At 39.5% G+C, this 26767-nt stretch overlaps 1 protein-coding gene across 1 annotated transcript in view; it reads right to left on the bottom strand.

Annotated features, from left to right (window-relative positions):
• Positions 1–26767, bottom strand: part of ANKRD31 (ankyrin repeat domain 31) — a 47986-nt gene that overhangs the window by 5004 nt on the left and 16215 nt on the right. Inside the window, exons 5-17 of the mRNA XM_033164752.1 lie at positions 24420–24685; positions 23991–24121; positions 19857–20039; positions 18559–18701; positions 16874–17012; positions 15014–15109; positions 14878–14897; positions 12780–14166; positions 11808–12044; positions 5191–5287; positions 3960–4395; positions 3397–3711; positions 496–636 (exon numbers count right to left, since the gene is read on the bottom strand). Of these exons, the coding sequence (XP_033020643.1) occupies positions 496–636; positions 3397–3711; positions 3960–4395; positions 5191–5287; positions 11808–12044; positions 12780–14166; positions 14878–14897; positions 15014–15109; positions 16874–17012; positions 18559–18701; positions 19857–20039; positions 23991–24121; positions 24420–24685 (3591 nt within the window). The remainder of the gene's footprint in view (positions 1–495; positions 637–3396; positions 3712–3959; positions 4396–5190; positions 5288–11807; positions 12045–12779; positions 14167–14877; positions 14898–15013; positions 15110–16873; positions 17013–18558; positions 18702–19856; positions 20040–23990; positions 24122–24419; positions 24686–26767) is intronic.

The raw sequence follows: 26767 nt of genomic DNA, 5'->3' as shown, positions 1-26767 counted from the left end.
AAAGAAGTTATTGACTTCATTTTTAAAAAATGCATCAAGAAATATTGAGCCCGTGTCAAAGTAATATATCTACTTTGTACATTTCCTGCAAGGAAAATGGAAAAACAAAAAGCCAAAGTCAAATGCAGAAGACTACACAGGACTATAATGCTTTGCAGCTTTTCCCCTTCTTTTTCTTGCTTATTTTTTTAAAATACACTTTTTAGTTGATGGCAGTTTTCCTTAAAAATAATAATAATGAATCGTACAGAATATGATGATGATGATGATAATGAACCAGTTGCTGTACTCATTAGGCCTGGCTCACCTGAGCAGATCCTGCTTCTTCTAACAAAGAGTTAACTTCATTTATACCATGTGATTTATTGCTGACTCGCTCCTGACACTGCCTGCCTGCCTGTGCTCAAACTACCACTACACTGCTCACTTTCATGCAACAAACTTCACACTAACATTAAATTTTCTGTCACCTATTAAAAACAACAATGAGCATACCTTGTTGTATACATATTTCCAGCTTACAGAAATGTCACTTCCTAGTAGTGCTTTAATCCATTGAACCAGATTTTGGTAAACTGAGTTGTTGCCAGCTTTGACTTTACCATTTTCCAAAAGGCTGGCTTTATGTTTGAAATCCTAATTTAAAAACAAAAACAAAAACAAGGAACACAAAACAATTAATAATTATAACCCCCTACACTTTGAACCACCAGCACCTCTTAGACTATGTAACTGTCTGAGCTGAAGATCACCATGATGTGCTCCTTACCAGAGCTATGACGAGTGTTGACAACTGCTGGACAGATCACCAATTAATACTTTCCATGGTAGCTATCAGGATTATACCTCAACACAAGCTTCAAGGAAGGAAGCCAAAGTGCAAAATGAATACTCAAGTCCTTCAAGATCCTATTATGTAGGATTGCTTCCAAACGACTCTTAAGGACCATCTGCTTTTGGAGTTCCCTGATAACATTGAGGAACAATGGACCAAGCTAAAAACATCCATTATTGCACACTGTGAACAAACTATTGGATGCCAAACCAAGAAACACCAGGCTGGTTTGATGAGAATGATAGTGAGATTGAACACATTATTGACAAGAAAATTAAAGCCTTTCAGATTGGGCAAAGGGATAGAAACTGCGCCACTAAGAAAAAACCTATGCCACTGCTTCAAAGAAGAACCAGAGAACTAAATAACATCTGGTGGATAAAAAAAGCTGAAGAGATCGAGCACTTAGCGGACACTCATGATGCACAGAGTTTCTTTAAAGCCACAAAGACCATCTATGGGCCAATAAATCATGGTATACGCCCCCTATGTTAAACAGATGCTACCACACTTCTAAAAGATAAAGAAGCTATTGCATTGCGCTGGAAAGAATATTACCAGCATCTTCTTAACCGCAACTCCCCCGTAGCTGCTGAGGTCCTCTCACAAATTCCGCAAAAATAAATTAAAGATGATCTTGCAGTATCTCCAAATCTGGGAGAGTTGTATACAGCTATTAATCAAACGAAAAACAACAAAGCCAGTGGGCCTGATGGGATATCTGCCAAAATATTCAAAGTGGGAGAAATTGAACTTGCACAACAACTTCACAAGCTTACTGAAAAAATCTGCGAGAGAGAGAGGAGATCCCAGAATAATAATAATAATAATAATAATAATAATAATAATAATAATAATGTATTATTTATACCTGCCCATCTGGCTGGGTTTCCCCAGCCACTCTGGGTGGCTTCCAACACATATAAAAACACAATAAAACATCAAACATTTAAAATTTCTTGATATAGCCTTCAGATGACTTCTAAAAACTGTGTAGTTCCTTTATCTCCTTGACATCTGATGGGAGGGCATTCCACAGGGACGGTGCTACTGCTGAGAAGGCCCTCTGCCTGGTTCCCTTAACTTCACTTCTGGGAGTGAGGGAACCGCCAGAAGACCCTCGGAGGCCCCTATTACTTAGGGCCAAGGCTGAAAAAAGGAAACTAGCACTATTGCCATTAAGATTAATCCGTTGTTCAACAGTGAATAAAAATATTATGACATTCAAAAGATCAAATGAAGGTTCCAAAAGCTCTTGCAATTTCACAGCTGATCAGCTCCCAAGAGACCTACAGTCTCACTTGAAAAGCACCTCCACCCCATCGTCTACAGTATTTGTCAACCCTTCACAGACTGGAATATGGCAACAGCCAGGAAAACAATATGAACTCTACTCTCTACGGGGAAACCTATGGAGCGTAAAAGCCACAAGCTGTACACACCTGGAAAAAAATATACCTGAAAACATTAGGTTGTATCCCATGAAGTCGTCCCATTCACACAACGACTTCCACTTGCACAACATACCGGTAACTCCTTTTCCCTCTCCTTCTCCTGTGCATCACCCAAATCTGTTATGTTTGGGGAAAGAAGGAGGGGGAGTTCCATTGCACAGAGGTAATTGCATAAATGGGACGTATTAATTAGATATAGTCCCCTGGAAGGCTTGTTTAAAAGCACTTCAAGCTTTTAAACCCCTTAGAGGTAGCAGCACAAGACAGTTTTACCCCTTAGAGGTAGCAGCACAAGACATGGCTCCTCCTCTCTATAAACCACAGGACTACAAAGACCATGAACTATTATGTCAGTAGCAGCTGAAGCTAATTCTATCATACCAGCCTCGCAATTTCCCCCTTGTGCACTTGCTTCCTGTAATAAGCAGAAATTGTCCCCAGCTAAGCAGCTGACTGGAAAAACTGCAGTTTGCTGTACATCTGCTGCCATCATAGTGCTGCAAGGGAAGGCCAGAGGATGGAGAAAATACAGGCACTACAGTACTGCATTTCTTTGCAAGTAACGCATGTTGTGTGACATAGTTGCATCTGTGTTATTGCCCCACACCCTCTTCTGACACTAAGCTAGGACATAGCACAATCAAATGGCATAGGCCAGCCTTTATTTGTGTTCCTGCTTATTTTTGATAATACAGGACCAAAGAGCAATTTTAGCACCCAGCTGGATCAGGGTGGAGGGGAAGAGAGGCCAGAAAACAAACTCTGAATACTTATTTTTAATGCTAGAATTTGAACCAGGTTCTGATCGTATTATAACATATATGTTGCCTGAACAATGCAGTAATGGAGCAGGCAAAATCATTACAACGTTATTTAGGCATCATTTCCTCCTGACCTCACAATTCACCCCCAACCATATTTGTATACCTGCAATGTCAGATAACATTGGCTTATGCCATAATAAATTTGTTCGCTTTAACGTGCCACAGGATTACTTGTTGCTTCTAATGATCAATTAGCTTTTGCTAAGAATTCATTACTGTGGGGGGGGGGGGGGTTATACATTTTGCATTGATATTTACATTGCTTTGCAACTGAACAATCTACCTGTACTGTGAATTCTAGAACATCATCTCCGGTCTTAATCTTTCCCAGTTCGAGCAGATCTAATAGCTGATTTTTCTTCCTTCTGCTTGCTTTGAAGTTTAATTGTTTTTCAGAATTCTGACTGTCAGAATATTGAGAAGAACTTGGGCTGATTCTGCTTTGTGATAGCACATGAGAAAATATCCCTGCAGGCTCTAAATTAGCATTAAGCGAGTGTCTATTTTTTAGGATGTTTTTCTGATGAGTAGCGAGATAGCTGTGTGTAGATTCTAATTCTGGCTGCATCTGCAAATCCTCACTTACATATGAACATTGCTGTGAAGACACATTAGAGAAAACATATTGACTTTCAGTGGTTTGCTGACTGATATTATTATTGACAACAGTACTTTTAGTTGCTGAACTATTTAGTGTACATATTCTTGGGAATTTGCTTCTCTGTAGTGCCACTGATATATTCTATGTGTGTTTGTTGAATAAGGCAAACTACATGTTCTGAAGGCAATGTTGCCAGATCTATAGTATTATTTATAGTATGATCTAACACACTTCAAATGTGTTACCTTTTTTAACTCCTCAATGTTATATTCCTTGGGTTTGTTTTCAGACGCTGTTTTTTTGGGACCAACTGCTTTTTGCCTTTTTTCTTTTCCATTCCCTCCTGACATATTCAGAGACCTGTCTGGATACTGGCTGGATTCTTGATCTAAATAAATATTGTCTGTGACCCAACTGTTTTCAAGGCCTATAGCTATATCAGAGGAGGGTGCTGTTCTCCCAGATGGATCATCTTCTGTGATCTTGCGTTCATAAGAGCCACGTGTGCTTGGGACACATTTTGCTGAATGTGAAGCCTCCTTTTTCGCATTCTTATAATTCTGTATTTTCTGGCCTAGTTCTTTCTGCTTTTGTGCCATGAGCAAAAGACTCTTTTGTCTGGAAACAAGCTTTGCTACCTGTTCCCTTAGGGCTCCCTGTTTAAAAGATTCTGCAGAAGCTCTGAAATCAAATTTTAAAACAATTGAACAGTCAATTGAACTTCCATGAAAAATACATATTGTTTAAAATGAACCACCCATTCCATTCTAGAATAAGGCTTGCCTCTAAGCATAATGATCAGATCCATCTATTTCCATTCTAGGTTAGTCTCATAGGTGTTCATTCATACGTCCATCACATCTCTTTCTGCATTAATATGTAGATTTTTTTAAAATGCAGATTAAAAAAAAAGATTAAAAAAAAGAATCTGCATTAAAATGTGTATTCCAAAACATACTTTCTCATAAATATATATGCGAAAATGTATTCTATCCTAAAGTATACACATTTTGCATGCTTCTCCTTTTTTGTTTTTAAAGCTGAGAATTGCACCACAATATTCAGAGATGTATTAATCCAGGAGGTGGATCAGGTCAATTTGTATCTAAATCTGCAAAGAACAAAAGCTTTTTTAAACCACCCTAAATGAAGGTAGCAAACATTTTTTTAAAGGCAGAATCCTATTTTGAAATAATTTATTCATATTGATTTTTATTTAAAACAATACAAATAAATAAAAGCATAATTCTCACAACAGCTAAAAACAGATGCCAAAGCAGCACCAGATCTTTACTACTTTTTGTAGAACCAGGATTGATTTAACTTAATAGGAGATATACAAGGTTTAAAACTGATGAAGGTTCTGAGAATGTTGGTAGCATATTACAATTTTGCTTGATTTCAAAGTAAAAAAATAATAATTCCATGTTCTATTTTATAAAGAAAAGAATAGCCTACAGTTTTTCTTCTGCCTACCTGTATTTCTTAGCAAGATCATCCCTTTCTGATTTCTGTTTGGCAAGTACAGCATTCAAAATGTTCTGTATCTGAGATAGATCTTGGATATATAGATCTGTTCAACATTTACAGATTTAACAAGTTAATAGTCTAAACTGACATGCCTCCTTTTGATAATTTGTAACAGAGGCAATAAAAATATGGCAGTTAAAACAAAGTGACAGAGAAATCAGCTAGTATTGTCTACTCTTGAGCTTTTTAAAGCAAATTTCATTCTACAAATTGCTTTACAACGCTATACAATTTTGTATGCAATTTTGTATGCAATACAAAATCCATGCCAATATCACTGAGAATGTTTATTTATTTCTATTCTGTCCTTACACCCAAAGGAGCTGAGAACAGCAACTAATAAAATAGCAAAATGAATTTAAAAAAAAAAAAAAAACAATCCAATACAGTCATACCTTGGATCCCAAATGCCTTGGTACTCGGACATTTTGGCTCCCAAACGCCAAAAAGCTGGAAGTGTTCTGGTTTGTGAACATTCTTTGGAACCCGAATGTCCAATGGGGCTTCTGTGGCTCCTGATTGGCTGCAGGAGCTTCCTGCAGCCAATCAGAAGCTGCACTTTGGTTTCTAAAAGTTTTAAAAGTCAAACAGGCTTCCAGAATGGATTCCGTTTGACTTCTGAGGTACGACTGTACCTTCACAGCTAACAATTCAAGGTTGGCAGGAACAGCATCCTTCAGTAGCTTTCAGTCATTAAACTTCTGAGTGAACAGGAATATTTTTAAATTCCTCCTAAATATTAAACTGAGGAAGGTAGATGGACCTCAATTAGGCAGGAACTGCCACCCTGTGCCAACAAGGCAGCACCCAATGGTGGCATCTTTTCTTAAGGAAAGCTATCTTTAGGGACCATGCCCTCTGCTTCCTGTATCTCCACTAGAGTTATACACTGGATCCTGAACTGAATTGGGGCAATTCAAGACAACACAGGATTGGGATGGATCATATTGAGGCAGCCCCCAATTGCTCCAGTTCGAGTCTCAAGCTTCAGAAGTTTGCTCCTGTTCAATGTAGTAGGTTCACCAGTTTTTACTACAATGGGAATATTTCCAGCATCTATGAACATGAATCCAAGACGCAACTTTGGAGTTTTAAAAAATTGTTACTCCAACATAACAATGGAACACACATTTAGCCAATATTTCATGGGTTATACAATTTATCCACACCTGCATCTCTTTGGCTTCTTAATTCAAAGAGCAAAAGTCTATCCTGTTTCTCTTCTATATTCTGCAATACTTCATTGATGCAATCATTCTGTCAAATGCAAATCATTGTTCAATCTATTAAAGACAGACAGTCTGGAACTGAACTAAAACATGAGAACTTGGAAAGATGCCAGGTATTTTACCTGAGCCAGCTGTGTTGGACGGATAGGTGCACACAACTTACAAAGAGAGAAAGGTGTACAGTAATTTACTGTTATGAAGGTTTGTGCTGCTACTTACTGTCTGTAAAACATGTGGTCTAATCCAAAGAACCATCAGCAAAAGGCAGAAGTGCAAGCACCAGGGGAAAAGTTCATGCAATGATACATTGATTCTATAATACTTATGCTGGCAAAAACAACACAACTACAAGTGGAAGAGTAGTTTTGGAATTAGTTCCATTTTTCCTGTGCAACACAATAACATGACATGCAGAATATCCTTTGTGATAATGAAATATACCTTGTGCATGCAGCTTTGCCTGGAACTCTTATAAGAAGCTGCTGCCTAGTCCTGATGCAAGGAAAAGACTGTGCTCAGAATAGTCAGGGGTGAGCTGTTCTGCATCTCCCTGACTGGGTAATGGCTGCCAAAGGGGAAAGGAGGAGTCAGGTTATTCCTGCTCTCTTTTGGCATAGGCAGGGGTTGCTTTCATGAAGTGGGAGATTTCTTTGGGTTTAATTTCCTTTCTTTTGAATATGTTATTGAAATATTACTATTTAAATCTTGTGTAAGTTGTATCTTATTGTATTGTTTGGATTTTGTGTTTATAAGTTTTATGAGCTGCCTTTGGGGCCTTTTTTGGCCAAGAGGTGAACAGAAACTTCACACAACACAACCATAATTCACGATTCAGCAACTTCATACAGGCCACAATTGATGGTAATGCATGGAAACAAAACTGCTCAGCTATCTATACTCACTGTGTCACAGCTCTGTTCAGCTGAATTGAGCTGTGAAACCACGTTATCCTTTTCACAGCAACTGCAACTACTACGGATTTTTCTAGACCTAGAAGTGTGTAACTCTTCTTCGCCTAAATCAAGAAATAATGATTATAGTTTCAAAATAAGTTAGGAATGTACCAAATCAACATAGTATCAGCTTGAGTACACATACTGTATATTAGATACAAGGGGGGGGGGGAAATCTGGGTGTGCACATGCACGCGTGTGTATTTATCATTTGATACCTTCTTCTAAAAATCAAATCCACTTAAAACATATTAAAATGGAGAATTAATTACAATACGGCCAGGGTGCTGGAAAACAAGTAACTTCCGTAAGCTTGCCATGCTATTGGATGCTTTTTAAAAGGATAAAGGAAGTTGCAGTTAATATGAAGGAAGGGACATACCAAGCACATCACTTATCCAATGAGCCTCTTTGGTCTCAGTAGCACCATAAGATTTAAGGAGTTCTTTCATTTTGTCACAGGTGGCTTCATCCAGGGCATTGTTCCCACAGCCGTCCATCTCATTTGGGTTTGCACCATGAAGTAGTAGACACTGTGCTGCCTGCAACACATTTCTTAATTATCCACTCCTATGGTCTAGTTACTATTTTTTCATCTTATTCTGCTCTTACAATAGTCCAGAGACCGGCCAAATGTTAAGTTCAGAAACAGACATTCGGCTTCCTTTTTCCAATTCATTTTAAAATTGTATTTATTTTATTTTACAACATTTATATACCACTTCAGGATAATAAAACCTCAAAACAGCTTACAAAAAAAAAACCCACAATAACATTATAGTAAAAACACAGTTTAAAACAAGAATATACATTGTTGCATATGTTGCTAACTGAAAAATGATGAGGAAATTAGAAGAGGAAAGGATTTGTGATAGTCAATAATCTGGTACAAAGGGGGTATTCCCAAGAGATGCTGGGAAAATAAAAGAATCCAGAAGCAAAACCTAAGTTGGACTCTGTGTTTTGTCACTACCTACTCTATCAAAGGCTAAATGCAGACAGGCTTAAGGGTGGAGAAATCTGACAATTTCATTTCTCCCATTTTCTCATTTTTTGAATACTAAATTCCACACTCCACACTCGGTTCTGCAGCAATTTATGCTCCCCCCCAAAAAAAAAACTTCATGAAAACTAGTCAGCATGTTAGTGCATATTTCTCCTGATAAACATATTTAAGTGTAGTATTAGCTTATAAATATGCCAATATGCGCATATATACTATGCAAGCAGTTTCCTCAAGATAAAAATTTATATGATGTGTTCACTAATATATGCAATTTATATATTGTTTTCACTAATACATGCATTTTAAACACACTTTCCACTAATATAAGCATTTTTGTACACATTGTTTGGTTGGGCAATTGTGCCGCTAAATTCAGAGAAGTGTTGAATTTAAAAGATAGTCATGTTTCAGTTTCTGTATCAGTTTGAGAAGTGAAATTATATAGTTCTCATTATAATGCAAAAATACCAACCAAATCTAAATTCTTCCCCGCCCCTACCCAGGCCATAGACATAAAAAACCCTTCAAATAAGGTGCCTTCTATATCAGAGGCTGCTAATATTTTGGAGGCTGTGGGCATACTTGCAAACCAGAGAAACTGATGTAAGCACTACATCACAGTCAAGTGCATACCACAGCCTTGTCTATGGACTACAACAGAATGCTTCTGTCAAGGTGAGTTTCAATGAGGTGGAGGAGGCACAGTGGGCTCTGATGAAGGCCTCTGCAGGCACATGTGAACCCTATGGTTGTCATGTTGGCAAACCCTTTATTAATTCAAATAGGTCCTTCTGAATTAGGATATGAAACATGCTTTGAAGATGGTAAACAGACTGTGGACGTGAGAGAGGCTGGTTAGCACTACATTACCTCAAAATGGTTGCCTGAAACAGCATCATGAATTGGAAAAACACCATCCAGGCTTTTAGAATTCACATCAGCACCTGCTTTGAGTAGCTCTTCGATAATCTCAGTAAAGCCCTTAATGGAAGCTTCATGAATTGCTGTCCAGCCTAGTAAAACCAGAGTTAAGATATGAGTCTGTAAGATGCATGGGCCTTTACCTAATGTTGCTGTTGTTGTTATCAAGATACCATTCATCATTCAAAGATCACAGGGTGGTTTATGTAAAAAAAACACAAAAATATGTAGCATAATAACAAACTAAACAATGACCCTAACACTCAGTTAAATTTTTTAATTAGTCAAAAGCCTGGGGGAAGTGGGAAGTTGGAGCCTGGTGTCTAAAGATATTTGTACCCCACAGATGGGGAGCTACTGAAGAAAAGCCCCATTATCATGTTGCCACATCTAATAATATGTAATAATTTTACTATATTGGCCTGGACCAAATAACTGTACAGCTTGTTCCAGGTGCCCAAGAGCACTTTGAACTTGAGAGGAGTTTTGAAGGCAGCTTATGATCTGTTGTTCATAGAAAGCAATTCAAAGTCCCACCCAAATTTCTTTTTTCCAATAGCTCTTTAGATCCAGGCCACTTTACATATGTGCACACCTATTCATCTACCAGACATCTGTTCAAATATAGTGTGTGTGTGTATCCATATGTATATATCAGTGTGTGTGTGTGTGTGTGTGTGTGTGTGTGTGTGTGTGTGCGTGTGCATATCCATGGAGCATAATATTAATCCTATATAACCATGAAGCATCCTTATTTGGACATTGTTGTTGGCAGTGAAGAAGATAATTTTATAAGAGAGAGAGACAGAAAGAGAGAGAGAGAGAGAGAGAGAGAGAGAGAGAGGAGAGAGAGATGATTCTAGGGTAACAACATAGCAGAAAACATTTAAACTATAAATTAATAATACCACACCTGCATTATCTTTCTGATTTACACATGCTCCAGATGCTATTAAAGATTTCACTAAAGACAAATCTCCTTTTTTAGCAGCCAGATGCAAACAAGTTTCTCCTTTGGCATTTGTTTTGTTTATTCTTGGTTTTATGGTACACAGCAGCTGATTAGAAGAAGCTAGTTTCTCCTTTTCACTAGAATGTGAAGAGTCTAAAGACATATTTTGCACTCATTAATAATTACATAAGGTATTTTGAGGGGCACTGCTACACCAAATGTTAGATGCTGGCCAATACTTTTTAAAGGAATACCACTTGCCAAAACATGCTTTCAAAGACACTGGTGTAAAATATTCACACATCAGTGTCAACATTAACAACCTTTTGAACTTCAGCTGTGTAAACCTAAAACAATTATGTCTCCTAAAGTTTATATAACATTAGTCCGTATTCTTCAGTCTTCTGTTACTAGACAGCATCTATACATATATATACATATATATATATATGGATGTATATATGTATATGTGTGTGCGTGTGTGTGTGTATACACACACACACACACATACACACATATACACACACACAAATATATATATATAAGTATATTTATATGTACATGTATATGTATATATAATAACCATGAGTTCATATAGCCTTATCATGTGTACCTTACAGATAATAAAATTTGGGGAGAAAATGGAGAAGAGCAACAACTTAAAAGAGAATGAATCTAAGCAAGGCACAAATGTAAATACTTCATACCACAAATGTGGAGAAATAGCTTTAGAAGACTTAACGGCATTGCAGAGTGATTTATTTTATCCATTATAACCAATGATCCTTAGGAAGTTTAAGATAAAAGGGAAACATCATGAAGACTCCCACCCAACATACCTGTGCTTATATGTAAAATGTCAAGGAGATTCCCCTTTTAAATATATGTGGGACATTCCATTAAATTAGAATCTTAAACGAGTGAAGGAAGAAAGGAAGGACTGTATGAGCTTTGAGTCAGGGCTGGCCCACCCCTGAGGCAAGCTGAGGCAGCCACCTCAGGCGGTAGAAGTCCAAGAGAAAGTGTCCCTGTGGCTGCCCTTCCTTGGCAGGGACGTGGTGGTGGTGGCTTCCACCAAGATCTCATGAGATCTCATGCAAGATTTTGTGAGAAGCTGCCAGAACCCACCACCATCATCTCCACTTTATGGGTGCCACTGCAAGACCCAGGTAAATGAGGCTGTGGTGGGAGCGATACCTCGGTGAAATGGGACACACTGCCCCTGCTTTTAGTCCTCTCCCAGCTGCGTCTCAGATATTCTTTTGGAGGCCAAGGTATGTCTGAACAATCTCAAAGCGACAGGGGAATCTGACTCAATCCAACCACAACATTCATTTCTGCAATTTTATTAATTGCTTACCTGAGGGGTGGGTTAACCTCTTCTTATTTAGATATTGCTGAACTACAATTCCCATCAACCCCAACCAGTACAGCCAATGGGAAGTTGGAAGTTGTAGTTCAGCAACATCAAGACGGCCACAGGTTAACCATACCCGTCTTACCTAATGATTGTGGCATTTGCTGTTTCTCAGTTGATTTAAACTGTAAAGGAGTTGCACTACTGCTAGAACACAAATGTGCATTTTGGCAATCCTCAATGGATATAGAATCCATTCTTTTACTTTGGATAGTTTCTAATTCACTTGACTGTAAAGATACATCTGGAGTATTGTTTGAATGTTCTTTATCATTCTTCTCACTGTAACGTTTTTCAAGGATCTGAGTTTGTAGTGATTTATCTGTTGAATAAAAAAGTGCAGTGTCTCCATGAAGAATGTTAATGAAAATACCATAAAGTATATTATTACAGACATAATTAGTATGAGCTGACTGCTGCTCTTGAAATATTCACCAAACTTTTTAAGATTCCACAGAAAATTATTACAAAATGCTTCTATAAAAATCTATTAACATTTCTATTGCTTACTTTGAAACGAAAGATAGTGTAGCAATGGCTTGTTTCATGCATCACCTTAAGCTGTAGTTAAAATAAACTATGGTTTAATGTGGCTGAGCAACATACTGGTGCCTACTGCTGGAATTGTGAATGCTTTACTCCTCCCCTGCTCCTGCTGGGAAACAAGGCTTGCGCTGGCTTTTCATGCTACCCAAATCTGACCTCATGGCTTGTTTCTCTCCAAACTATGAGAAGAAACTAAACCTTGTTCTTGGCTTACTGTTCATGCTTTGTTTTGGGGAAACAAACCACAAGCCTGAGTTCAAATGACATGACAAATCAGACCAGGGCTTGTTTCCAGAAAGCATGGAGGCACAGGAGTGAAGCACCTGCATGCTGTTTGTTCACGTTAAACCAGTTGATGCTAACATTAATTTAATGTGAGGTGCGAAACAGGCAAACGTTTCATTAAAATAATCACAATGGAAGTTAGATGTATGTCTGCTTTTCTCTCTCCACCTCTCCTTTTGTACCACTGCATTTTCAGCAATCTCTCTATCTTCTCTGAATGGATTACCTTGGAATGGGTCTTTGTCCAGCATCTGTAAAGGGAGGACTTTGTTGTTCTCAGTCCTACGACCATTTCCTGTTCTCTCAAAGCAACATTTCCCAACATTTCCTTCTGCTGTTCCCATCATAATGCCCTCAGGCACAGGAGGAGTTGAAAATCTTTGCTCACTGAAGCTGCAAGTGCCGGGCCTTTCAGAAACACCAACTCTATTAATACTCTGTGAAGTTGTTGAGGAAAGTTCCATACAATCATAAATTGCTTGTCCATTACAGAGTCCAGCAGCTCTAGAGGTGTTTTCACCTGGGTTTTGGCCTGCATTTAAATTGTATTCTTCAGAATGGACTGTACAATCTGAATCACTGAGAAGTGCAATTTCTTGCAACATTGAGATGGTTAGGATTTTTGACTCAAATGGGTTTTCTTCTAAACAGACAGATTCAGCTATAGATAAAGGATCTTGCACACCCAGTTCATGCCCCAAACTATGGTTGTCCAGATTAATCTGATCTACAGAGTTTTCAGAATGCATATATTGGTCTAGTGTTCTATTTTTCTTAGAAGCAGGAATAATGATGTCTTCTCTTACTGTCCAGACATGCTTCTTTTCAGCAGTATGAAGATTGTCCTCTAAAGTAACAACTTTAAGACTATTAGACCCTTTATTATATTTCATTGCATACTGGCTTTCCTCCTGCAAAGACAAACCAATGTCTTTGCATAAGAAGTGTGTAGAATCCAAATTAGGATCATTTACTACTTCAGTTTCAGAAGGTAAAGCAGATTCTTCTTCAACAGGATTCAGTGATGTGACAGTATGGAAATTAGTTGCTTGATCTTTTGTTGCTCCTGCCAGTTCAGTGCTTTTAAGAGCCTCATTTCTTTCTGATGTCCAGTCATCAATACTATTATTAGAGTCACTCTTTTGCTGAATTTCTGACCCCATTGCCATGTTACAGTCTTCTCCAGTTTCACAACTTCTGTTCGAATTATACTGGTGATACTCTGAAGATCCAACTGTTCTTTTTGAGACCAATGTAAGATCAGTTGCAGGACCATTCTGAATGTCCTTCCTCTGGCCATTTATTCTTTTGTTACCTGATGCACCTAAATATGGTGGCCTTCCTCTGACTGACTGCTTTACCTTTGAAACCAGACATGTACCTTCAAAAGTTGTAGCGTTCACTAATGAACAAATATTGCACATTTTGGAAGCATAATTTCTTTGTGAAGTCCTTTTTCTCTTAGTTTGTTCCGGCTTTACCCTCTGTTGCTTTAGTACCTTAGTATTTTCCTTAGATGTATGGTGAACTCTTTCACGTGAGCATGTTTTTGCCTGGAAAAGCAAAACAGTGTTAATAGAAGAGAAACAGAAATAATGGCCAGGATATATTTCCTAGTCCCCACCCAATATTTATTCACATGAATGGGTTTTGATAACAATAGGGAAGAGAAAAGATTGTGAATTACCACAGGACAATCAAAAATCAGTTCCACGCTATGCTAAATAAATGCCGTAGTGCTGCTAGATCAAGACAAAAGGGTTCAACTTGTAGCTCTGTGGCAATTAGAGGACCCCATGCAGCTAAGGGGACCCACAAGCAAGCTGAGGAGGCTTAGTCTTTGGGAGAGGAGAGGAAAGTGGGGCTATTGCTCACTTTAAATATACAAGGTACCCAAGGGTTCCTCCCCTTATTTTATTATTATTTTTTAACTTTTTAAAGAGAGGCTTGCATAGCTCACCACAGTGCGGATCTCTCGATGCCCATTCGCTCTGCCTAAGTTTTCTAAAAAGGCCTTCCTAGAAGGGCTTCAGCTCCAGAAACTGTGGTTGGCTGCTTCCTTCTAGCCACACTTCTGGAACGGCTTCAGCACCATGCTGCCTCCAGAACTGAAGCTCTTCTAAGAAGTGTAGGTGGGGGCAATGGGTGTAGAGACACTCACGCTGATGTAAGTGGTGGGAATCCTTCCTTTTAAAGAGTAATAATAAATAATTAAACAACCTTTGGCTGCCTCGTGCATTTAAGGTAAGTGGCATCCCCTTCTGCTTCCAAAGGAAGAAGAGCATAGCAGCTGGTCCGGGGTGGGGTGGGGTGACAGACAATACCCTCAAATTTGGCAGTGTCTCTGGTTGAATGCATTTCATATTACTAGTTAGAAACTAATTATTATGGTTAGGACCTTGAAGAGCACTTCAGAAATCCTCCGCAATAAAATACCTTGACTATTACTTGACTATTCACTACTCACTTGTATTGAAAATTCATTATTAACTTTTACCTTAGGCTGGCTCTCAATTCTACTTTGGCCACTCACTGTGTCGTCTAGAAGTCTTTCAGCTAAAAATACATTTGAAGGAAGATATTTGATCTGCTTTTTAAGCCTGAATTTTAATGACACACAAAAACTATTAGAAAAAGTCCTCTCCAAGTTTTCATCTTAAAAAATACATTTATAAAATTATGAATTAATGAGTGTGTGGTATTTTTTTATGTGGAACAGCTGATAGCCTGTCTGAAGTTGGGATAGAGATAGTAACTGATAGCTGAATGACCATGCAGGTCACTGATATGTGCTGTACACCAGTCATTTTCATTGCAAAAATGGAATTAAGCTGGTCTCTAAGCTCTGTTCTTAAATACTGCAAAGGTTGTCACCCAAAGGTGCTGTCAAACCTCTTCTTAAACAACAATGATTTCATTGTGGAAGAACTAAGTAGCACATGCACAATCTGGGTTGGTTCTTACTCAACCTCTGATCAAAGGAGGCAACACAGCAAAAAAGAGCGGAATGGGAAGAGACCCAGCAAATTAGTCTGGCTGAAAAATATAACTCTGTCCCACTGTAATTATCCTACCCCAGCTGAACTCTTCTCTGACATGGATATTTGTCATGCTCCCATAGCAGGAGGCTTCTGTGAAAGAGGACCCAGAAAGAGGACTCTCTGAAGAACATGACAGAAGAATAGGCAGGATGTGATGACAGTGGTGCTGAGCCCAGGCCCTTTGGCACTGGGGACCCCTGGTCCTTGCCACAGCAAGACCAAAACTCAGAAGTGGAGATTAAGAATGAGCCACCTCCAAATCCTAGAGAGTGCTGCCTCATGAAGTTCCAAGACAGGGCAATGGCTATATGGCACAGTGCCCATCTGAGAGGCAGGCGGCTCCTTCATGAGTAGACCTATACTGTGTTAGCTCAGATGACCAGCAGTTCTACAAAGGGTGGAGCTCAGGATGTTATTGAATTAAAGCCCTCAGTCTTAAATATTCCCATGGCTTTGTTAAATTGCTGGCTGCCCCACTTCATTGCTGTTGCAAAATGACCCTCACCATGCAAGATGACCTTTGCGACTCTCAGGCTTGGAAAGCGCCTGTTGGTAGCATATTTGGGGGCATTCAAGGCTCAGAAGGAGGGGAGTTTTGGGGGCTATTTGTTGAATGTGGATGCCATGTTTTGCTCTAGTGTTATCATTCTGCCAATCATTGCTGAGCTTTCAAAGAACAAATGAATCAAATGTGTCAGATCTTCGCACGTTACAAAATTGCACAGATCAAAATAAAACATTACAGCTGCTTCACACTTGCAATGTATGATTCTAGCTACCTTAAATACACACACCAGTTTCAGAACTTCATCATAGTTCCAGATTTGTTCAACAAATTTACATCAGTTTTTTTTTATTCCATGAATATGAATTTGAGATAAGTTTTTTTTTATTTACTAAAAATTGGAAGTGCTACCCACATCTGGAGGAGCTGTGTGATACAGCTTGATGCTTGCCATAGAGGAATAAAATTCAAAGAAAACATTACTAGATTTGTAATATGAAAATGCTAAGAAAAACATCTTGCTTCCATTGAAGTTTACAATAATGCATGCCCTATATATTGTAAAATTGACTGTCACTTGACAGCAATTCCTTCTTAATTAATCCAAAACACAAATCCTGTATACATATGTCATTTTGTTATATTCCAGTGCTCTGGTGAAGCTATGCTGACAAAGTCCTAGCTGCATACAGAACAAATCTCAAATTTAGAGTAAAAATATTTCTTGTAGCTCCTTTGTGAATGAGTGTCAGTGTAAATATAGCTCTTTCTTACCTGACCTTCTTCTAGATTTAGCTATAAATCTTGCAAGTAGTTTCCTCACAGGCATGTCAGTTGCTTCTTCTAAAGCACTCTTCCCTCTCTCATTTTTGAACAGTGGATCAGCTCCATACTGAAGTAGTAACTCTGCCACCTAGAGGTAAAGATGTTTCAACATTTGTTCCTAACGCTTTCACACTTTTCTGGGCGGCTTCCAATCGAATATTAAAAACAATACAGCATCAAACATAAAAAAATCGCCCTAAACATACAGTTTATCATCATATAGAACAGCCACAGGTGTCGCTCCACAGCAACTAAAAGTCAAAGCCGCTGTTGCTCATTGCAATTTTATAGTTACAGATATAATATGAGCAAGTAAGACCCTGCAACAAAATGATGAAGCTCATCCTCAGCCTCTAACAGAAATGGTTCTGTTTGGGGCTCAGACAGCCTGGAACAAGAGCACTTATTAAACTTGATGAAGAGAAGAGGAAGTTTCAACAAAAAATGAACAGGCTTTTGTTTCATCTTCATGAAACCTTCCTGCTCTGCACTTATAATGTGAAAGGAGTCGGTTTTAGGGCCTGAGCACTTTATTACTATGTTGTCCCTGAAGACTGACATTCTCAACATTCAATGGCTCTGGACACCACTAGGCTTGTGCAGCATTCTGACTTGTTAGGTCCCTAAAATCAAATTTAAACATTGTTGCCACTGTCAGCAAAAACAAAAAAGGAGCGGTTACAACACTGTCATAAATAAACTCACACTTCTTATGTAAAATATGGTAGATGGTTTAAGAAATCTACAAATCAGAGGTGGTAAGTTTTACTCAGAGGACACCCACTGAAATTAATGAATATGACTAAGTTAGGTCAAGTAATTTCAGTGGGTTTACTCTGAGTGAAACTCAGTTGAATACCACCGCAGAAGACTAATGGAATATGTAAGCTCTTTTAGAAGAGAGAAACAGGATCAATTTAGTCTAGGTTTACATTCCACAGATGTCTTATTGAATGTCTAAAATAAATACCCCCCCCCCCCCGATTTTCTAAGTAAAGCTAATTATGATAAAATTAGCAAAATACATGCAAAAATGGAAGGAATGCAAATTGTGACAGGATAGGAAAGGAAAGGAAAGGGTATTTCTTAAATATAAGTGAACTAAAGACTCCCAGTACTTGGGAACAGCTTCAGACAGGTAAGTACTCTCCACAGCTAAACAGGACTTCAGGCAGAAATGATGGCAAATCTTGCAGAAGTTTTATTGCATACGAGAACTCTTGAACCTTCTCAATCATTTGAAAAATAAAGAGAAACAGTTATTTCTTTCTTTTTTCCACTAGATGGTGCAAGACAAGAGCTCAAAACAAGAGATAACAAAGCTTCTTTATAACTAACTACTAGGTTGGGTGATTTCCGTATCCAGAAATTATCTGGAGATGGGCTACCCACTATTTTTTTTTTTTTTTTGCAGACAAACCAATACATAAAAACAAATGGACCAGGCCTCTAAATCTTTATTTTCCCTATTTTAATCCCTGCCTCCTGGTCCTTGTCACATGGTTGGCAGCTTCCACTGCAGCAGCACCCCAAAACAATAGCATCTGTATATTTAAGAAGGAAAAACAATGTCTTTCCTTGTGGCTTTCTGTAGAAGATAAACGGCAACGTATTTTGAAATACAGAAGCATTACCTTATAGTGACCACCTTTAACTGCATCATGTAATGGTGTTATTTTTTCACTTCCTTTACAGTTAACATCAGCTCCTGCTTTTAAAAGCTCATTTGTTGTCCCCCAAAACCCAGCAAGACTGGCGTCATGCAGTGGAGTCCAACCTGTAGCATCAAAAAAATACTTAATTTCTCCAAATGGGACAATGTGTTCCTTTCTTAGAATTTAGGCCATATATTTTATAGGATTATTTTCTAACGACTTAACACTTCCCTCTGGCCAGAAAACATTCCCCTCCTGGAGACTATGACTGGTTTTTGAGGGATTAGTAGTGGAAAGGGGAGGAATGGAACACTAGCAACCTATTGTATATCTTAGAACTGCTATGGTGGCTAAAGGTGCCAACAGTTAATTCTGTGAGAGAAATTCAAGCACATACCAAAAGGTCGTGCAAATAAAGTGAAGAAAGTTTCTGGCCAGAGGACCAAATCTTTATCTCCCCAACTGCTGACAGACCAAAGCTGACAGGTGGCTGGGGCTGCCCACCCGTCAATGACTTGATGTCATAGTAATATCAGGTGATGCTTCCCTTTGAAGCCCTGATTATTGGGAATTCAAAGCAAACCATGGTGGTTTCGAACAGTTCTTTGTAAACATCCTGGCATTCAGACACCCCCTCCCACATTTCTCCTTCAAATTCCAGAGGTTAAAGGATAAGCAGGAGCTGCTGGAGGCATATTACCACATGTCCATCAGGAAAGTAATGAGAAAATGAACAGACCACACACTGTTAAGTAAGTTTTAAAATGTTTTACTTACAAAATCCAAAGGTGAACACAGGTAGAATATACTTGGATGCACAATACAGACTATAGTTTCAAGTATGAGATCTGAGATTGGAGCAAGCTCAGACATGTCCTTCCTGGTTGGTTACAAGGCACAAAGAGGGTAAGGAAAGGAAAGAGAAGAAGCTTCATTTCCGCCCTCATCGGAGGTGGGAGCATGACCTAATTGAGTCTAGGAACACAGGTCTGTGGTCTGAACCCCTTCATGCACAGTTATGTTTGGCTTCAATTTCCCAGACTTTCCCCCTTTTCTCCTGGATTGAACAGGAAATGATTTGTGTTAACTACCATTTCACAAAATGGTAGTTAACAGGAATCACAGGCACAGCCCTAAGCACTTACTTCTAAAACAAGCATATCACAGAACACACGGTAAGTAAACATGCTTAGTATTAAGTTGTGCCTTGCTCAAGTTTATTATTACACATTATTATTTCATCATTGGATGAAATTAACATTGGAGACTATGCTCACCTGCATAATCCTGAGTATTTACATTTCCACCAGCTTTTATCATTGCACGTAAACCATCTAGGTCATCTTCCACAGCAGCTCTGTGCAACAATGTCTGACCAAATAAATCTCTTCTATTGATTTTGGATAATGAAATGTAGTTATACGAGGAGTCAGAGGAACCGTTCCAAGTGGCTTGCCTCCCTGAGAAATATGCACAAAACAAAAGAATGCAATAAGCAAAAATATTGCAGGTTGCTTATTGTTGTGTAATCTAATCTAATAGTATTAGTTTGCTTCTATGAATCATGGTTTAATGCAGAGCTTTCCAAACTATAGGTTGTGACACGTTAGTGTGTTGGCTGCAGGGTGTAGATGTGCCAGGCAAATGCTCACGGCACTCCTTCCAGGGCTGGAAAGGGGTTCGTTTAACCTCTAGTTTGCTAGTAAAACTGAATTACTGTGTCACAAAATGATGCATGTCTAAAAAGTGTCACCAATGTGAAAAGTTTGGAAAGCTCTGGTGAAATGTATCATTAATTACAGATTAAAAAAATAAAAAAATCCTTCCAGTAGCACCTTAGAGACCAACTGAGTTTGTTCTTGGTATGAGCTTTCGTGTGCATGCACACTTCTTCAGATACACTGAAACAGAAGTCACCAGACCCTTATATACTGTATAGTGAGAGGGTGGGGAGGGGTATGACTCAGAAGTGGGGTCGGAATGGGTGATTGGCTGATAGGAAAAAGCTTTTTGCTGTAAGACCAATTGCAGTCGTCAACAGGTTTACCAACACCAATCACCCATTCCCACCACCCTTATGAGTCATACCCCTCCCCACCCTCTCACTATATATAAGGGTCTAGTGCAGGGGTGTCAAACTCAAATTCATCGGGGGCCGCATTAGCAGTTTGGTCACCCTCAAAGGGCCGGTTTTATCTGTAGGACTATGTGTCCACTCCGTGCACTACTTCAATCATTTTAACTTGCGGTGAAAGGAGAGCACGGTGGCACTGGTGTAAATCATGGCCCTTCTGATAGGACTAGCATACACAAACCCATTAATTAGTAAACAAGCACCATGCCTACTGAATAGTCACCATGTGAGAAGACCCAGGCACAAAGCAATCTGTTACATGCAGGAGGGAAGCTGAAGGGCATTTTCATAAGTGATGCTATACAAGCCTTTTAAACCACTTCTGAAACCGAATGTGAGACACAAGCTTTAAATCGGATGTGCTTGTGGCTTTCCAAGGTGACACAGGTTTCACACTGCAAAAAATGGTCTCGGTTGAGTGTGAACCAGCAGAATTGGGGGTGCAAGGGAACCCACGTGTGTGAGTGTGTGTGTCTTATTGGTTTGCTTTATTATGTATGTTGTGCTTTTTCATGTCGTAAACTATCCTGAGATCCAAGGGCAGCAAACAAATTTAACAAATAACAATAACAACCATAACAACCCCAAACTTTTTCGTCAGGGCAAACCCCGTCGACGCCCAGTAAACTCGCTCCCCATGCAACATGCATAGCTGTCAACTTTTCCCTTTTTTAAAGGGAAATTCCCTTATTCCGAATAGGATTCCTCGCAAGAAAAGGGAAAAGTTGACAGCTATGAACATGTGCACCATGCAGTGGTGTTGGGCGAGGGCAGAGCCGCCAGCGGTCTACCTCCCAAGGTTGTTGTGTTGAAGTTGAAGCAGCAGCAGCAAAAGCGCGCCATGGTGGGTGGACGAAAGAAAGAAGAGAGAGAGGAAAAAAAGAAGGAAGGAGAGGAGAGGAAAGGAAGGAAGGCAGCTTCTTGGATCCATCCGGTCTTCAGCTCCATCTCCCCGGCCCTCACTCACCTCGTCGCCCCACTTGAGCACGTCCTTGTGCCTCTCGCCCACCGCCCGGTAGATGTGCAGGAACTGGAGGATGCCGTGTTTGCGCACGTGCTCCGCGTGGCGCTGTGTCTTCTCCCAGCTCAGCGGGGAGCCCTGCGACAGGAGCCCCATGGCCCCCCGAGAGAGCGGCGCAAGGGCGCGCGGGGAAAGGGAGGAGAGCCGGCCGGCAACGCCAAGGAGAAAAGCTACCTCCAGGCGGTGGCGGCAGGAAAGAGGAGCAGGAAGGAGAAGGATCCTCCGCCGGTGGCGAAACAGGAGATCGGCGCCGGCTGCTACTTCTCTCTTCCTCCCCGCCGCGGCGCCTCTTTCTCCGCAAGGCTCCCGGAGGGGAAGCGCCTGTGCCGGCTGCGGACGGAACAAGAGAGGCCAGCTGTGCGGCTATGTGTGTGTGTGTGTGTGTAGATGCAGGGAGGGGGTGGTGCTGGTGACCGTCCCGGCAGCAGTGGGGCACGTGATCAGGGGGAAGGGGAAGGAGGTTGCTCTGTGTGCGCGCGCCTGTGCGTGTGTGTTTACGTGCGTGCAGTGAGCGCGCGTGCCCTCCCTCCCCAGTGCGGGCGGGCGGGCGCCGGGAGGGAGGGAGGTGCGCGCGGGCCACATGACAAGGTCTGGCGGGCCAGATTAGGCCCCCGGGCCTTGTGTTTGACACCCGTGGTCTAGTGACTTCTGTTTCAGTGTATCTGAAGAAGTGTGCATGCACACGAAAGCTCATACCAAGAACAAATTTAGTTGGTCTCTAAGGTGCTACTAGAAGGATTTTTTTAATTTTTATTTTGTTTCATCAACTAATGTTATTCATGTACTTAATATCAAATATCTGAGTTGCATATTTAACACAATATGCATATTAAACTCAATTTTTCAAACATCTGAAAGGGTATCATGAACAGCAGGCAACAAATTTAGCTTATTTATTTTAGCAAATGCATTTATTTATAAGCTGCCCCATACATTAAAAAAAATTCCAAGATGGCACATGCACGTACTAAATAAATACATGTACCGGTAATTAAAGCAAAACTTCCAGTTGCCAATCCAAAGTTACTACTGGTAAGTACTATATCCATTGCCCTCTGCTGGATAACAAGAAGTCATGTATCAATGGACTGTGCTTTTAACTTTTAATTACTTTATCCTGATACTTGCAGATTTATTGTACAAACCAAGACAGTAATAGTATATGCAGAACAGACTCATAATGCTGTTTTAGTATGCATGTGTATCCTACATGATAAATATGCAAATTTTAATATTTTAAAATATGTGTTTGTGATATAAATGGATACAGTGGAGAATTCCCAATCAACTAAGGTTCCCCACAGCATCTACTCATATAGGCAAACATGTTTCCTCCCCTCATTATGAATACTTCATGCCCAACCCAGTGATCATGGATTTCAAATAATGATGCACTTCCAATTAAAAAAATGTCTTCTAAAAGTAATAGGAACTGACTCTAGTGGCCAAGGAGCAAACTGCATGCCCAAGCCCTAAAAGCTTTCTACTCAATAAGGATGATGTAGTAAAATTGAATCTGGCATAGGGATGGACAAATCAATCAATTTTGGTTTCTTTCAGCTTCTCATTTTTGTAGCCTTAAGTTCTTATCTCCACATTTCTGCATCAGTTTGCAAAACAAAATTTAAAATGTCTTCATTGAAATTCATTCGCCTTTAAGTGTGAATTTCTCTTAATATGCATGTTTGTGTACAATTTTGCCCAATACATAGAGTTTTGCAATTTATTTTTGTACATTACTGATACAATATATGCCTTTTTATGTACACTTTACCCTAGTATGAGCATTATCGTACACATAATTTGGGGTGAGAGCAACATTGCAAAATTAAGAGAAATGTGAATTTCAAAAGAAGGCTTTTTTGTTCGCATATTGTTTTAAAAAGTGCAAATTAGGTAGGTTCACCTTTAACTGAATCAAATTTTATCCCCTACCCCAAACCTGAGGTAATATTGAGGATCATGAGTTTAGCACTTTGGCCTTTAGATTTGAGTAAGGGGAAATGCCAGTGAAGCCTTCTTGCTTAGACCTAGAAAATGAAGGTGTCCCTTGCTCTAATTAAATTCCACTTTTGGTTACAATAGTTTCTTCCAACCCAGTACAAGACAGAGAATTCATAGCAATGGACGCAGAGCTTCTGTTAACGCCCAGAAATGGTAACATGAACTGGGACACTTTGTCACAGTGACATATTTAGGGAAGGAAAGCATATGTCCTTCAGGCTACAAACAGAAGATAAAATAAACACTGGTTACTTCTATTCTTGGCAATCCTCTGACTTTTCCTCACTTGCTCAACTTTAGTATTTGTATCTGTAGTTGAGAAGTGGCATAATCCAGTTCCCATCTGTGAACAGTCATCTTCCTTATCTTTAGTGTCAGATCTGCTGACAAACGAAACAATTTAAATTACCAAATGCATTTCTCTATACTCCGCATGATGTCCATATACATTTTAAAACATTTTTATTGAAAATGATAAGGAAAACTGTATATTTAGTCTCACCCAAACTTCACATGGAAACTTTTTTTAACCTTCTCAGGATATACTTATTTATATTATTATTTCCATTTCCATAACACATTATATAAAATATCTCAAAGTGGTAAAAATGTTCGATTAAATATAGGCTTTCCCATTAACCACTGTAAAAATTTATATCATATTCAAAAGCGTTAGCTTACTCTCTTGTTTGAGCCTCGAAACTGTGTATATTCTGATGCATCCCTTCTAGAAACTGACAACTGGAAGTAGGATCAGTATCATTTAGAGTAAGCTTCTTCCTTTTTTGTGCTGAATTCTTTAATGTACGTGGAGCAACCTGGATAGTTTGTTCACATGAACTGCTATCCTTTAAAATAGAATCTCCTTTTTCAGCTGGTCTGTCACAAGAGGAAATATTCTGGTGTTCTGAATGGACTAATTTGTGCATATTCTGACTACAGCCAACCTGTGAAATAACAATCATAAAAGAGGTCAAAATTATCAGTAGAGCAGTAAAACATATTGGTACATCGTAGGGCTGCCATACACCCGGGATTTCCTGGACATATCTCGGATTCATCCGTCGGAAATAGTGTCAGGGTGGAATTTTTGTAAATCAGAAAAATGTCCAGGAAAACCCAGGTGCTTTACACTGAAATATGGCAGCCCTAGGTACAGCTACATGTATTTAAACTTCTGTTTTAAAAGTATGAACAATGAAATCACTGTCAAATTTAGAGATCTTCCAGGACTAGCATCATAGGTTTAGTAAAATTATAATGAGACAGCCTCTTACCATAACCCCTAATTTTTTCTGACAAAGGTTAGATGTCATTTGCTTCATAAGAAAAGAGATAACTGAGCTGTACAATGTATGTGAAGAATGGTGCTTTTTCTAGTTACACAATACTGTGTTTCTTCCTTGAGCTGGATGGGGCTTTTGGAGGGAATAGAGTATCACATTGCATTTCCTTCACATACCCAATTATTTTAGAATGTAAAATATTTTATAGAAATAATTTTCTACTTCTTTGTATGCATATAGCTTCAGTGTAGATGATTATTTAATGCAAAAAATAGATGTTATGAACAATAATTTTTAAAATTGTGAAGGTGTACCAATTTTCAGTTATATTTTATTCACATAACTATTTAAGGTGCATAAGAATGATTGTTGTTGTTTAGTTGTTTAGTCGTACCCGACTCTTCATGACCCCATGGACCAGAGCACACCAGGCACTCCTGTCTTCCAATGCCTCCCGCAGTTTGGTCAGACCCATGTTGGTAGCTTCGAGAACACTGTCCAACCATCTCATCCTCTGTCGTCCCCTTCTCCTTGTGCCCTCAATCTTTCCCAACATCAGGGTCTTTTCCAGGGAGTCTTCTCTTCTCATGAGGTGGCCAAAGTATTGGAGCCTCAGCTTCAGGATCTGTCCTTCCAGTGAGCACTCAGGGCTGATTTCCTTAAGAATGGATATGTTTGATCTTATTGCAGTCCATGGGACTCTCAAGAGTCTCCTCCAGCACCATAATTCAAAAGCATCAATTCTTTGGTGATCAGCCTTCTTTGTAGTCCAGCTCTCACTTCCATACATTGCTACTGGGAAAACCATAGCTTTAACTATACGGACCTTTGTCGGCAAGGTGATGTCTCTGCTTTTTAAGATGCTGTCTAGGTTTGTTATTGCTTTTCTCCCAAGAAGCAGGCGCCTTTAATTTCGTGACTGCTGTCACCATCTGCAGTGATCATGGAACCCAAGAAAGTAAATCTCTCACTGCCTCCATTTCTTCCCCTTCTATTTGCCAGGAGGTGATGGGACCAGTGGCCATGATCTTAATTTTTTTGATGTTGAACTTCAGACCATATTTTGCGCTCTCCTCTTTCACCCTCATTAAAAAGGTTCTTTAATTCCTCCTCACTTTCTGCCATCAGGGTTGTGTCATCAGCATATCTCAGGTTGTTGATATTTCTTCCGGCAATCTTAATTCCAGTTTGGGATTCATCCAGTCCAGCCTATCACATGATGAATTTTGCATATAAATTAAATAAGCAGGAAGACAATATACAGCCTTGTCGTACTCCTTTCCCAATCTTGAACCAATCAGTTGTTCCATATCCAGTTCTAACTGTAGCTTCTTGTCCCACATAGAGATTTCTCAGGAGACAGATGAGGTGATCAGGCACTCCCATTTCTTTAAGAACTTGCCATAGTTTGCTGTTGTCAACACAGTCAAAAGCTTTTGCGTAGTCAATGAAGCAGAAGTAGATTTTTTTTTGGAACTCTCTAGCTTTCTCCATAATCCAGCGCATGTTTACAATTTGGTCTCTGGTTCCTCTGCCCCTTCGAAATCCAGCTTGCACTTCTGGGAGTTCTCGGTCCACATACTGCTTAAGCCTGCCTTGTAGAATTTTAAGCATAACCTCGCTAGCGTGTGAAATGAGCGCAATTGTGCAGTAGTTGGAGCATTCTTTGGCACTGCTCTTCTTTGAGATTGGGATGTAGACTGATCTTCTCCAGTCTTCTGGCCACTACTGAGTTTTCCAAAT

Source organism: Lacerta agilis, chromosome 11, assembly GCF_009819535.1.
Source record: "Lacerta agilis isolate rLacAgi1 chromosome 11, rLacAgi1.pri, whole genome shotgun sequence".
In the NCBI taxonomy this organism is placed as follows: Eukaryota; Metazoa; Chordata; class Lepidosauria; order Squamata; family Lacertidae; genus Lacerta; species Lacerta agilis.
This window is presented reverse-complemented; position numbering and strand designations above follow the sequence as displayed.